This window comes from Manis pentadactyla, chromosome 13 (assembly GCF_030020395.1).
Source record: "Manis pentadactyla isolate mManPen7 chromosome 13, mManPen7.hap1, whole genome shotgun sequence".
Lineage (NCBI taxonomy): Eukaryota > Metazoa > Chordata > Mammalia > Pholidota > Manidae > Manis > Manis pentadactyla.
Genome location: NC_080031.1, coordinates 94,654,979 through 94,670,283, shown reverse-complemented (window position 1 = coordinate 94,670,283; position 15,305 = coordinate 94,654,979). Strand labels below are relative to the sequence as shown.

At 37.4% G+C, this 15,305-nt stretch overlaps 1 protein-coding gene across 3 annotated transcripts in view; it reads right to left on the bottom strand.

Annotated features, from left to right (window-relative positions):
• HSPA4 (heat shock protein family A (Hsp70) member 4) overlaps positions 1-15,305 on the bottom strand; it is a 60,104-nt gene that overhangs the window by 21,139 nt on the left and 23,660 nt on the right. For all 3 annotated transcript variants that reach the window (XM_036907038.2, XM_036907037.2, XM_057490864.1), the window contains 3 exons: positions 12,767-12,866; positions 11,998-12,131; positions 9,773-10,017 (listed from right to left, as the gene is read on the bottom strand). In XM_036907038.2, coding sequence (XP_036762933.2) covers positions 9,773-10,017; positions 11,998-12,131; positions 12,767-12,866 — 479 coding nt within the window. The remainder of the gene's footprint in view (positions 1-9,772; positions 10,018-11,997; positions 12,132-12,766; positions 12,867-15,305) is intronic.

Genomic DNA, 15,305 nt, shown 5'->3' with positions numbered 1-15,305 from the left:
TAGATATGTTTTCATTTCTCTTGGACATATACCTTGGAGTGAAACTCTTAAATCATATGGTAACTCTGTTTAGCCTTCTGAGGAAACGCCAGACTGTTTTCAAAGCTGCTGTACCATTGTAGACTACCTCCAGCAGCGTATAAACATTTCTCCACATCAGCATTTTTTACTGTAATAATCATGGTGTGTGTGAAGTGGTTATCAAACTATGGTTTTGATTTACACTTCCCCAATGACTAATAATACTGAGCATCTTCTCATGTTCCTATTGGTTATTTGTGTATCTCTTTTGAAGAAGTCTCTATTCAGATCCTTGGCTCATTTTTCAATTGGGTTATTTGTTACTGTAAAATTAAATAAAATAGTTCTTTATGTACTCTAGATACAAACATTATAGTTTTTTAATGTCCTCATATCCCATCAAATAAATACAAACATCAGAGAGGTGAAAAAAGATGGCAGCGTAAGAAGTGAGGCAGAAACCTCCTCCCAAACCCAGATACAACACAAAAATACAGCAAATACAACTAATCCTGAAAGAGTGATCCAAAAAGAAGACTAGAACAGATGGCCTACAACTGGGGAAAAGGAGAAGACCTCACAGAAAAGGGTAAAGGAGCAAAGCAGCAATCCGGTGGAATCCTAAGCCCTCCTCCCACACCAGCTCACAAGTGGGAGGAAGAGAAACGGGGTGGAGAGGAAGCAGAAGCCCAGGACTGCTGAACAGCCAGCCCTGGAGATCTGCATGTGGAGCACAAACCCACACTACATGGTGCTCTGGAGATTAGTGGGCATGGGAAGCAAACTAGGCAGAATACTCAGAGAGACTGAGGTTCCAGCCATTTGTGGAGAACAGGTACCCACAACTGGCCACAGAGGGACAAAAGAAAAGCAGGCACTTTGAAAGACTTCCCAACAGCGAAAGGGGTGCTAAAGGGGCAAAGATTACACAGAACTTGCTGCTCAGGAGAAAGGACAGGTGAACAAAATCATCCAGGCACACTCAGCCCTGCAGGTTGGGAACTTTCAGGAGCTTCAGATACTCCATCCACTTGGCTGAAAACAGAGTGCCAAGACCCCCCTCTATGATACACAACCTGCCACTCCTTCCTCCCAACAGGCACCAGTCCGCTCACCTGCTGCCCCTGCCACCACACCATGCCAGCCAGAGGGCGGCCCCGCCTACGGCAACTACAAGGGTGTTAAGCAGAGACTTCTCCCTGCATGGTTGGCCCATTGGACCTGGCAGTGGAGGCAGGCACTGCAAACAGGAAACAGAAAAGAGCTCTTTCCTCCTGGCAGTTACCAGCGCCGCTCACCTGCAACCCCCACCGTCACTCCAAGTGCTGGACAGCTCCAGAGATTAGAACTTCTGGGCACTAGAGGGTGCCACCTACACAAAGCTACTATTCCATAGTAATCACTAGAAATATGAAACGGCAAAAGAATCTTGTACAAACCAAAATCCCTCAAACACCTCAAAGAGAGCTAAGTGAAAATGAAATCAACAATCTTCTTCATAAATCTCAAAATAAAAATCATAAACATGCTCATGGAACTACAAAAAATATTCGAGATCCCAGGGAGGACCTCAAGAAAGACATAGGAACTTATGGAAAATACCACATCTGAAATAAAACATACAATGGAGGGATTTAAAAGCAGATTAGATGGCACAGAGGAGATGGTAAATAAAACAAATTAAAGAACAGGAATATAAAGAAGCTGAGGCACACAGAGAAAAATTGATCTCTAGGAATAAAGGAATAAAGAGAACTATGCAACCAATCCAAATGGAACAATATTCACATAATAGGGGTACCAGGAGAAGAAGAGACAAGAGAGATAGAAAGTCTCTCTGAGGAAATAATTGCTGCAAACATCCCCAATCTGGGGAAGGAGATAGTCTTTCAGGACATGGAAGTACACAGATACCCCAACACAAGGGACTGTAAGAAGACAACACCAAGACACATAATAATTAAAACGGCAAAGATCAAGGATAAGAACAGAGTATTAAAATCACCCAGAAAGAGAAAAAGATCACCTATAAAGGAAAACCCATCAGGCTATCATCTGACTTTTCAGGAGAAACCTTACAGTCCAGAAGGGAGTGGGATAATATATTTAATGCAATGAAATACAGTGACCTCCAACCAAAAATCCTCTACCCAACAAAATTACAATTTAAATTTGAAGCAGGGATTAAAGAATTTCCAGAAAAACAAAAGTTGGGGAAATTTACATCCCACAAACCATCTCTACAGTATATTTTAAAGGGACTGCTATAGACAGAAGTGTTCCTAAGGCTTAATAGCTGTCACCAGAGAAAATAAACCATAATAAAGAAAGTAGACCAAGTAATTACTAAGCAAATGCAAAAGTAAATCAAAGAGTGCAGGAGGAAGAAAAAGGGAGAAAAAAAAAATCAACCTTCAGATTGTGTTTGAAATACCATAAGCAAGTTAAGTCACACTGTTAAATAGTAAAGAAGCTGCCCCTGAACATTTAGTAACCTCGAATCTAATGCCTGCAATGGCAGTAAGTACATACCTATTGATAATCACCCTAAATGTAAATGGAACTGAATGCACCAATCAAAAGATAAAGAGTTACAGAATGGATTAAAAAAACAAGAACCATCTATATACTACCTACATGAGACACACTTTAAACCCAAAGACATATACAGACTAAAAGTGAAGGAATGGAAAAAGATATTTCATGCAAATAATATGCAGAAAGAAGTGAAAGTTGCAGTACTTTTATCAGACAAAACAGACTTCAAAACAAAGGACGTAACAAGAGAAAAAGAAGGACATTATGATAATGATAAAGGGGTCAGTCCACAAGAGGATTTACCCATTATAAATATCTACACACCCAATAAAGGAGCACCTCTTTAGGTGAAACAAATACTAACATAATTAAAGGGAAATAGAATGCAATGCATTCATTTTAGGAGACTTCAACATACCACTCACTCCAAAGGACAGATCAACCAGAAAGAAAGGAAGGAAGGAAAGAGAGGCAATGAACATCACCTTAGAACAGATGGACCTAGCAGACATCTATAGAACACTCTACCCAAAAGCATCAGGATACACATTCCTCTCAATTGCACATGGAACATTTTCCAGAATAGATCACACTCGAGGCCACAAAGTGTCTCAGGAAATTCAGGATTGAAATTGTAACAACAAGCTTCTCATAACACAAAGGTACAAAACTAGAAATAAATAATGAAAAGAAAACAAAAAAGCCCAAAAAACACAGGGAGGCTTAACAATATGATCCTAAATAATCAGTGGAACAATGACCAAATAAAGAGGTCAAACAATATATGGAGAAAAATAAAAACAACACCCCAAAATCTGTGGGACACGGCAAAGGCCATTCTAAGAGGGAGGTATACTGCAATACAGGCTTACCTCAGGAAAGAAGAACACTCCAAATTTAAGGGTCTAAACTCACAATTAATAAAACTAGAAAAAGAACAACAAATGAGGCCCAAAGTCAGAATGAGGGACATAATGAAGATCAGAGCAGAAATAAATAAAATTGAGAAGAACAAAACAACAGAAAGAATAAATGAAACAAGGAGCTAGTTTTTCAAGAAAGTAAACAAAATAGATAAACCACATTAACCAGACTTATCAAGAAAAAAAGAGAATGTACACACAAAAACAGAATCAGAAATGAGAAAGGAAAAATCACTATGAACATCACAGAAATATAAAGAATTATTAGAAAACACTATGAAAAATTAAATGCCAAAAAACTGGATAACCAAGAATAAATGGACAACTCTCTAGAAAAATACAACCGTCCAAGACTGACCCAGGAAGAAACAAAGTATCTCAACAGACCAATTACTAGCAATGAAACTTAATTGGTAATCAAAAAACTACATAAGAACAAAACCACTACACCAGATGGCTTCACCGCTCAATTTTATCAAACATTTAGAGATGACCTAATACCAGTCCTCCTTAAAGTTTTTCAAAAAGTAGAAGAGGGAGGAATACTTCTGAACTCATTATATGAGGCCATCACTTTAATACCAAAACCAGGCAAAGACACCACAAAAAAAAAGAAAATTACAGACCAATATTCCTTATGAACATAGATGCAAAAATACTCAACAAAATATTAGCAAACCAAATTCAAAAATACATCAAAAAGATAATCCATCATGACGAAGTGGGATTTATTCCACAAATGTAAGGATGGTACAATATTCGAAAATCCATCAACATCATACACCACATCAACAAAAAGGACAAAAACCACACGATCATTGCAATAGAAAAGGCATTTGACAAAATTCAACACCCACTCATGATTAAAACTCTCAATAAAATGGGTGTAGAGGGCAAGTGCCTCAAAATAATAAAGGCCATATATGACAAACCCACAGCCAACATCATACTTAACAGTGAAAAGCTAAAAGCTTTTCCTCTAAGATCGGGACAAAGACAAGGATGCCCACTCTCCACTCTTCATTCAACATAGTACTGGAGATACTAGCTATGGCAATCAGACAACACAAAGAAATAAGAAGCATCCAGACTGGCAAGGAAGAAGTTAAACAGTCCCTGTTTGCAGATGACATGACATTATACATAAAAAACCCTAAAGAATCCACTCCAAAACTACTGGAACTAATATCTGAATACAGCAAAGTTACAGGATACAAAATTAACACACAGAAATCTGTTGCATTCCTATACACTAACGATAAACTAGCAGAAAGAGAAATCAGGAAAACAATTCCATTCACAATTGCATCAAAGAGAATAAAATACCTAGCGATAAACCTAACAAAGAGAGTCAAAGACCTTATACCCTGAAAACTACAGGACACTCATGAGAGAAATTAAAGATTCCATTAAATGGAAATACAGACTACTATGCTCATGGATAGAAAGAATTGATATTGTCAAAATGGAAATCCTGCCTAAAGCGAACTAAAGGTTCAATGCATTCCCTATCAAAACACCAACAGCATTCTTTAACGAACTAGAGCAAATAGTTCTACAATTCATATGGAACCACAAAAGACCCCGAATAGCCAAAGCAATATTGAGAAGGAAGAATAAAGCTGGGGGGATTATGCTTCCTGACTTCAAGCTCTACTACAGAGCCCAGTAATCAAGACAATTTGGTACTGGCACAAGAACAGACCCACACACCAATGGAACAGACTATAGAGAACCAGGTATAAACCCACACATATATGGTCAATTAGTGTATGATAAAGGAGCTATGGATATACAATGGGGAAAAACAGCCTCTTCAACAACTGGTATTGGCAAAACTGGACAGCTACATGTAAGAGAATGAAACTGGATTAGTATCTAACCCCACACACAAAAGTAAACTCGAAATGGATCAAAGACCTGAATGTAAGTCATGAAACAATAAAACTCTTGGAAGAAAACATAGGCAAAAATCTCCTGAATATAAACATGAGCAACTTTTTCCTGAACACATCTCCTCGGGCAAGGGAAACAAAAGCAAAAATGAACAAACGGGACTACATCATGCTAAAAAGCTTCTGTACAGCAAAGGACACCATCAGCAGAGCAAAAAGGCATCCTACAGTATGGGAGAATATATTTGTAAATGACATATCCAAGAAGGGGTTAACATCCAAAATATATAAAGAACTCACATGCCTCAACACCCAAAGGGCAAATAATCCTCTTAAAAAATGGGTGGAGGATATCAACAGACACTTCTCCAAAGAAGAAATTCAGTTGGCCGACAGGCACATGAAAAGATGCTCCACATAGCTAATCATCAAGAAAATGCAAATTAAAACCACAATGAGGTATCACCTCACACCAGTTAGGCTGGTCAACACCCAAAATACAAGAAGCAACAAATGCTGGTGAGGATGTGGAGAAAGCGGAACCCTCCTAACACTGTTGTTGGAAACATAAATTAGTTCCACCATTGTTGAAACCAATACGGAGGGTCTTCAAAAAACTAAAAATACAATTACCATTTGACCCAGAAATTCCACTCCTAGGAAATTACCCAAACAAAACAAGATCCCAGATTCAAAAAGACATATGCACCCTTACAGTTATCACAGCACTACTTAGAATAGCCAAGATATAGAAGCAACCTAAGTGTCCATCAGTAGATGTGTAGATAAGGAAGATGTGGTACATATACCACCATGGAATATTATTCAGCCATAAGAAAACAAATCCTACCATTTGCAACAACATGGGTATTTTGCTCAGTGAAAAAAGCCAGGTGGAGAAAGACAAGTACCAAATGATTTCACTCATTTCTGGAGTATAACAGCAAAGCAAAACTGAAGGAAGAAAACAGCAGCAGACTCACAGACTCCAAGAAGGGAGTAGCGATTACCAATGGGAAGGAGATGGCAGGGTGAGTTGGCGGGGAAGGTGAGCGAGGGAGGTAGATGGGGATTAAGAGGCATTATGATTAGCACACGTTAGGGGAGTCATGGGGAAGGCAGTGTAGCACAGAGAAGACAAGTAGTGACTCTACAGCATCTTACTACGCTGATGGATAGTGACTGCAATGGGGTGTGGGGGGGACTTGATAATATGAGTGACTGTAGTAACCACAATGTTGCTCATGTGAAGCCTTCATAAGATTGTATATCAATGATACCTTAATAAAAAATACATCATGCTAAATAAATATACAGAGCAACTAGGACAGCAAAACCAAAACCCAGGACCCACAATAAAAATAATACCCACCACAAATACAAATGGGAAGAGACAAACCAACAGGAACAATTTCTGTACAGTATGAGCATCTGTGCAAAAGGATGCAGAAAAAAACAAGAGGGCACATAATGGATCTGAAAATTCCAGAATAACCAAACTAAGCAGGCCCCTTCATAAACAGCAGCTGAAATCAGGACGGACTGCCACACTCCAGAAGAAGAGCTTAAAAGATCTTCAATACGGTGTACTGAAGGGCCGTGGTAAGGGGAACCAAGTAAGCTGTCCACAGTAACCAACTGAAACTCCCCTTCAAGAAGGGCCACCATGAGGAAAAACTGCTGTTAAGAAAATCCAAACTGAGCAGAACAAGAGAGACAAAGGAAGATGTGATGGAGGGAAATAAACCAAAAAGTTAAGCCACAGTTTTAAAAAATATTTCATAAAAACAAAAGAGAGCACTCTGGAGCAGTGAAATTAGAAAAACTCTTAAATGACACTTCCCTTCTAACATGTTCAGGAATACTTACTTAACATGAAAATGGTTTAAAAAAACAGGCAAATCCACAGAGACAGACAGCAGACTGGTAACTTCCTAGGGTGCAGGGAGTCCGTGGGTAAGGAAGATGCCTGAGGAACACAGGGTTTCTTTCTGGGGTGGTAAAACCATTCTCAATTTAGATCGTGGTCACTGCTATACAACCTTGTGAATATACTAATGAACTGTACACTTTATACACTATGTATCAATGAAAAAACAAAAGCAAAAGATGAAAATGAATACAAATCAAAATTAGAAAACCTCAGTAAAGAATTAGAAATTAAGGAACAAATGTCAGAAAGGAAAACTAACCTATAAAAGATACCAGAGTCAAGTAGCCCAACAGATAATGGCACAAAGGAATGAATGGAGAGAAAATAGCAAACACAGGAAAAACACAGGCAAGAGATCCAACATACTAATAGAGGAGTTTCCAAAGACAACGAGCAAAGAACAAGAATAAAACAAATAACTGAACAACATAATTCAAGAAAACTTACTTGAAATTTTAAAAATTGTGAAACTATACTGGAAAAACACACTGCATATCTGGGAAAAAATGGTCCAAAACCAACTCCAAAACATACTCTAGTAAAACTCCTAGACTTTCAAAGAAAAAAAAAATTGGGCATCTGGAAAAAGAACAAGTAAATAACTGAAAAATGCACTGTCACAATTTGACAGCAATGCTATATGCCAAGAGAAAATAGAATGTTGCTCCATTTAGAAAATCCAAGGGAAAAAATAGGAGCTAAGGATGTTCTGTCCAGCTAAAGTGACTTTTTAAGTATAAACATGGGAAAGTGTCACTAACATGCAAGAACTTAAGGAACACTATTCACACATGCCATTCCTTAGGAATATGTAGGAGAATGCCCTTCAACAAACAAAATGATGAAGAGACATTAATATAAAGCTATCACTTTATATTCACTAGGATGCAATCACTGAAAAACATGAAAATAACAAGTGTTAGCAAGGATGTGACGAAATCAGAACCCTTGTAACACTGCTGATGAGAACGTAAGATGGTGTGACTGCTGAGAAAGGTAGTTTGGGATTCCTCAAAAAGCTAAACATAGAATTACCATATAACCCAGCAATTCTCTTAGGTATATACCCAGAAGAACTGAAAATAAGATATTTAAATGCTTTTCATGAAAATTCTTAAGACACACTATTCACAATAGCTAAAGAGTGTAAACAACCCAAAGATCCATCAACTGATGAATGGATAAATAAAATGTGATATATATATACATCAATACAAATGGAGTATTATTTGGCATCAAAAGCAATGAAGTAGTATTAAAACATGCTGCAGTGCAGATGAACCTAAAAAAACATTAAGTGAAAGAAGCCATGCACATGGTGTATGATTCCATCTCCATTTATATGAAATATCCAGAAATAAGTAAATCCATAGAGATACCAAGTACACTGGTGGTTGCCAGGTGTGAGAGGCAAGTGGTAATGGGAGGAAACTGCTTAATGGGTAGGTGGTTTCACTCTGGGGTGATCAAAAGTTTTGTCAGTGGAGAGTAGTAGTCATTGTACAACACTGTGAATACACTAAATGCTACTTAGTTAGTTGTTCACTTTGAAATGGTGTGTGAATTTTACCTCCCCCAAAAAAAGTTATGTGCTCTGACAATACAGATACAGTACACTGCTTTAAAAAAGAAACAGTACATAGGCTAATTAACTATTTTCAGATTTGAAGAATTATAAACTACCTACAAGGATCTATTTGGCTCTTACACTCACGTAACATTCCACTGACAATTTCTGAAACTCTGCTATACCCCAACCTCCCAGCCCCAGTAACACACACACACACACAAAGCTGCTGCCACTTAATAAAAATGAAGACCATCCTTTCAAGGAAAGGAGAGAAGTGAGTACAAACTGATTACTAGCTTCAATAATCTAATTTCAGCACAGTTTAAGTAATTCCAACTCCATCTCAATTTTTGAGACCACCACCCCAAACAAGCCATCAGTCTGGTCTAAAGTTGTACTAGCAGAGTTCACATCTATAGAACATCGCACTCTCATCATCCAAGCAACCCAACCAGATAACACATCTGGATGTTTCTGAGGATAGCCCTGAAATGTCGATTACCCAGAATTCTTATAGCTCTCTACAAAACCAGCTATTGTCCCCAAGTGATCCTGCACTACTCAAAAGCACTAATCTCTGAATCAATGACTAGATCAGATTCAATATAATTCTGCATTAAAGTACTTTATCCTTATTTTATGAAAACAACTCATATATAATACCTGCACATATAAAGAACTACCAACTTCCTAGAATATTCAATTAATGAGAACAAAAACATTAGTCTGCATTAGAATAACTAAGCCCAACCTTCCCATAAAAGGCAGAACCCTGAATGCCCTGATTTATACCTACAGAATGAAGTTACCATGTAACAACCACGATGATTTCAACAATTAGCTAATATAAGTTGAGAAATCATAGTTCAGTTTAACATCAAAATATGGTTACCTATTCATAATTCCGGATACATCGACATCATTCATAAAACATTCGATGCTCAAAGGAAGGTCTGAAGCATTTGCACTCATCAACTTCTTGAGTTTCTCACACTCTTGAGACAGTCGTAATAATGCACGGATTTTTGACTTTATGTCTAGCTTGTATTTCTTCCCAAACTCTTCACAGAAGTGATTTACTAACACCTCATCAAATTTTCTGCCTCCCAGTGTTGTGTCAAATGCAGTGGCCAAAACCTTAGAAAAAAGACAGTTAATCAAAACCATTCCATTTAGAGTTTTATCATACATATTAAAATGGTAAACTGCAGTGGTGGGGAGGGAGGCGTACTCTCAGGCTCAAGTAAGGAAGGTGTGTATGCTTTTTAATGACTGTCACAACCACTGTGAAAAGAGACACTGTAAGCCCCAATTTACAGATGATGCTATGGCCTAGACAGATCAGATAATCTCCAGGTAACAAAGCTACTAAGTGGGAGCAGCAAAATTCAAACCCTAATCTTTTCAATTCTAAAACCCATGTCCTCTCCCCTACACCAATCTGACTCAAAAACGCAATTACATTTCCAAGGCCAAATATGCCAACATGCCATTACAGTTCTGTCTTATAACTACCACAAAACTGAGTAATACCAAAGGCCCGGCTGTATGCAGCGTACTCCCAGGAAAGATGTTAACACTTTAACTCACAGCCATTTGTTTCTACTTAGCAAAGAAGTCTTATTAACTTGGGTTATCGACTCTACAAATCTCTAGCAGATTAGAAACGATCTAAATCTAATCAGATTCAATAGAAAATATGCCAACTAAGTGATAACATCTTTATAAAGAAAGAAAATCAATAGAAACAATGCCTTCAAAGAATGTTAAATGTCATGGGGAAATATTCTTAATATGTTAACTGAAGAAAAAGAAAAACAGGACACAGACCTGAAGACAGTGTAATTCCAATTTTGTTTCCTTAAAAGACTAAAATGAAATACCAAAATTTTACCAATAGTAAAATTATGAACGTTTTTTCTTTACATAGGAATGTTTTCCAAGCTTGGAGATGTTTTTACATAAAGGGTTTTTATAATTAAGAGTTAAATTATAATTGGAAAACTAAGATGACAGCTGACAGTGAAGGGTAACTTAGAAAAGAAAGATATGATCACTAATACACATCTCTTTGACCCAAAGCCTGGACTTAATTATGGCCAGTACCTTCTGTTTAAAAAGGCAAAAGTAGAGAACAGTGATTAAACATGAACCATTACACATGGTCCATCATTTTTATATCTGTGAAAATCTTGAACCTCTTATTTGCACACCATCCCCCAAGATTTGCCTTAAACAAAAACCTAGAAACAAATCAAAATACAAAAGAGAAGAAAGTCTAGTTTTCAAAGAAATAGAACTTTAACAAATAGTCTCAAAATGCCCTCCAAATCTAACAGACATTTAATTTGGGGATACAGAGACCCTCCTACCAATCCCCAAACTAGAGTGAGAAAGCCAATTTGGACTTTGGTACCGAGAACCTTGATACACAATTTAGACAGTTAAAGCAAAAATTCAAAAAATCCTTGGTTCTTAGTTCTAAATAAAATCACCTAGCTAGAGAACTGATTTTATATCGCACTGTGGAACCAGCTCACACCCGTAAATTCAACTACAACTATGATCATCACTTGGCTCCTGGGCTCTGAAACTGCTCGACTTCTCTGTGCACAAAACTGCTTTCTCCAGAGCTCTAAGCTTCCCAGAAATCGAGAATATCACTTCTAATCTGGTTTCTTTGGGCCATCCAAATTCTAATCCCTCCAACCCTTTTCCAGAACAATCAAAACCTTATGAGCAAAAAGACAGTATCTTTATCCTAACTCTCAATCCTCAGTGTAAAATATACAAAGAGACTCAATGTCCAAGAATCCTCCTAATAAACAAGTTAATTATTTTTTTTTACATTATACATAAGAAAAAGGAAGCTCAGGAATCCTAAAAGCTTTTCCTCAAGGTCTATGGTCTTTGCTTCACACCATGCCAACTCTTGATAAATTATTTGGGACTTACAACCTCCACCCCACCCCTAAATACCTAGTTTCTAGTTCAGATGGCTCATAGCAAGTCTCTATTAGTGAAATGAAATTCTTTAACCAATTATTTAAATTCTCTCTCATAAATTCCTAATTATCATATACTTGTAATACAGTCTTTTAGAAAGAATTCACTTACTTTAAGTTTTCCTCTATTAAATGCACACACAGAAACTTGGTAAGAAGAATGCCCCATGTCTATGAAAACCACATTTCTTGGTTTCTCTTCTAAGGCAGGAAGATCTTGCTTATAGATTCCATATGCAAGAGCAACTATGTAAGAAAAAAATAAAATTTAACAAAAATTCACTTAAGTAGGGAAAAAACAGATCATATATCTAGTGAATGGGACTGCATCAGATGCTGTTTCAGAAAGAATTGGGTTCTCTATAAACTTTGCATAATCTATTCATGAAAAACATTAACTTCAGATTTAAATGCTGACATTCACTTAGACTTCCTTAACACTTCCAATTTCCAGTTCCAATAACTAACAATTTTCCCCAAACCACTTCCTTCACTTTTTCCAGATTTCTTCTGCCCTTGTGCCATCTCAACATTCTCACATATCCTATCCCTGGGATTTTGCTTTACACCCATTCCTCTGATCCCACCAGTTCACAAGGTGGAGAAATAAGGTCAATCCTTAAACCAAAACATTGCTCCAAATACACGGTAAATGTGTTCCCTTCCAAACAAGCATTGAGTAAATACCAAAGAAAGTGCCAAGAAGATACAGAAAAAGTACTGGTACAATGAATTATTCTTATGTGACAAACTATCCAAAAATACTATGATACATGGGTGGTAAGTGCTCCAAGCAAAATAACAAAAAACCCTAAGGTTTTAAGACTTCACAACCTTGAAGACTAACCAGGTCAAAAATTGTAATTAACAGTCTCTCTTACCTGCAGTAGTTTCATTCATTAATCGCAGGCAATTGAGACCAGCAATCTGTGTTGCATCCATCACTGAACGTCTTTCTGCATCAGTGTAAAAACAAGGAACCTACAAAAAAAGTTGATGGTTTACTCTATTATGGAGATTACTCATTTAAAATTCACCTGCCAAAAAAAACCAGTAAATCCAGAAACGCCCTCAAATACCTACCGTGTCTTATTCTCTATATGATCAAGAAAGTATCTCCAATCAGTAGGGGATGGATGGATAGCCATCCAGAAAAAAGAATGCCGTATCCCTACTGCACACCTCACACCAAGACGTTTCAAATACAGGATTTAAATATATTCTAAAAAGTCATCAGTATCCAAATGAAAGGACATCTTTACAGAGTAGGAAAGCATTTTCTAAATATAAAACAAACCCCAGAAGTAAAAAGCAGGGCAAGGATATTAACATATTTGACTCATTAAAAAGTTCTAATGCCCAAATGGGAAAAAAATTTGCAACTCACAGCATAACAAGGCAAAGGGCTAACCTATGCAGAACTACAAATCAACACGAAAACCATAAACTTAAAATGAGCAACAGATAGGTACATTTCACAGAAAGGGCAATTCAAAATGGCTCTTTAATTTTAAAATGTTCAACTTCCCCTAAAGAATAAAATATTAAAATCACATAACACTTTGATACCATTACTCACCTATTAGAATTAGCCAATACACGAAAATAAGCTACGTTGGTGAGGCTGTGGTCAAACAAACCCTCCAATACATTATCGGTGGAAGTATAAATGAGTACAAATTCTTTAAAGGGCAATTAAACAATAACTGAAAATTACAAATACATATATCTTGTTCTAGCACTGCATTTCTAAGAATTCAGCCTATAATCCTACAAACTTATAACAGCAAAATTATTTGTTCATGTACTTATTTTGGCATTCTTTACAATTAAAAAAAAAAACACCCTGGAAGCCCAACAAAAAGAGACTGGTTAAACAGAATACAGCATATGCATGAACTGAAATAATCTGCAGCTGCTAAAAGGAATGAAATACTTCTTTACTGCTACTGAACATATGTAAGATAAACTGTCCAAAATTCATTAAAAGCATAATGAATGTTAAGAAGGACCTATACATGTTTGCTTGAGTACATAAAACCTCTGTACAGTTCTATAACTAAGTGGCATAACTGGTAACTTGTGGAAAGAAAAAACTATTTAACTAAGGTAGCATAGGGTGCTGAAGTTTCCCATACACCCTTTCTACACATTTGATTTTGAACACTAGGCCTATTATTACCTTTCCAAAAGAACAAAATTTACGTTTTACCAGCAATCAATTTACAAATTAAGCAAAATACAGCCAGGGTCTATTTATTTACACAGCCATCAGCTATACCGTGGTACAGCAGCTGGAGCAGTGACTGTGCAGAAAACAGTTCCCACCGAGGCTGGAGGCTCACAAGGCCTGATGGCAAGGCCGGCCCTTCCCTGGCATCTAGGAGAGAAAAATCTCCCTAAATATTAACAGTGGCTCACTGTGCCTAAACTGTTTGTACAATGCAGTTTATGCTGAATACCTATTTTCCACTAGGGACTCTGAAATTTTGAAAAATGCTAGAAATGGGGTACTAAAATAGGGTGCCGTGACTGACCACAAAAGAAACGTAGATTCCTAGCCTCAGGCAAAACATCCCCATGTTTCACATGTGTTCTCACAACTTGTTGCTGAAAAAATTAAGTGCATCTGGTCTGTCCCCACTAAAAGGGGACTCTTGGAAGCTTACAACTAATTTCCCCCAGACATCATCTATGCAACTTTTCCCACTGTTTTCATTTTGCATCCCTTCACTGTAATCTTAGCTGTGAGTATAGTTACATGTTGAGTCTTGCGAATTCTCCTAGCAAATCAGTGAAACTCAACATACCCTTGAGGACCCCCAGCATATGACCTTTTTTTTTCAATCTTCTATTTTTTTTTTAATTATGGTGTCATTGATATACACTCTTATGAAGGCTTCACATGAAAAACATTTTGGTTACTATATTCACCCATTATTATCAATTCCCCACACACACCACATTGCAGTCACTGTCCATCAGCGTAGTAAGATGCCACAGAGTCACTACTTGTCTTCTCTGTGCTACACTGTCTTCCCTGTGACCCCCACACACACACGTGCCAATCATAATACCCCTCGATCCCCTTCTCCCTCCCTCCCCACATAGCCTCCCCCACCCCTCCCCTTTGGTAACCACTAGTCCCTTCTTGGAGTCTCTGAGTCTGCTGCTGTTTTGTACCTTCAGTTTTGCTTCATTGTTATACTCCACAAATGAGGGAAATCATTTGGTACTTGTCTTTCTCCACCTGGATTATTTCACTGAGCATTAATACCCTCTAGCTCCATCCATGTTGTTGCAAATGATAGGATTTGTTTTCTTCTTATGGCCGAATAATATTCCATTGTATATATTACCACATCATCTACTGAAAAACACTTAGGTTGCTCCCATATCTTGGTTACTGTAAACAGTGCT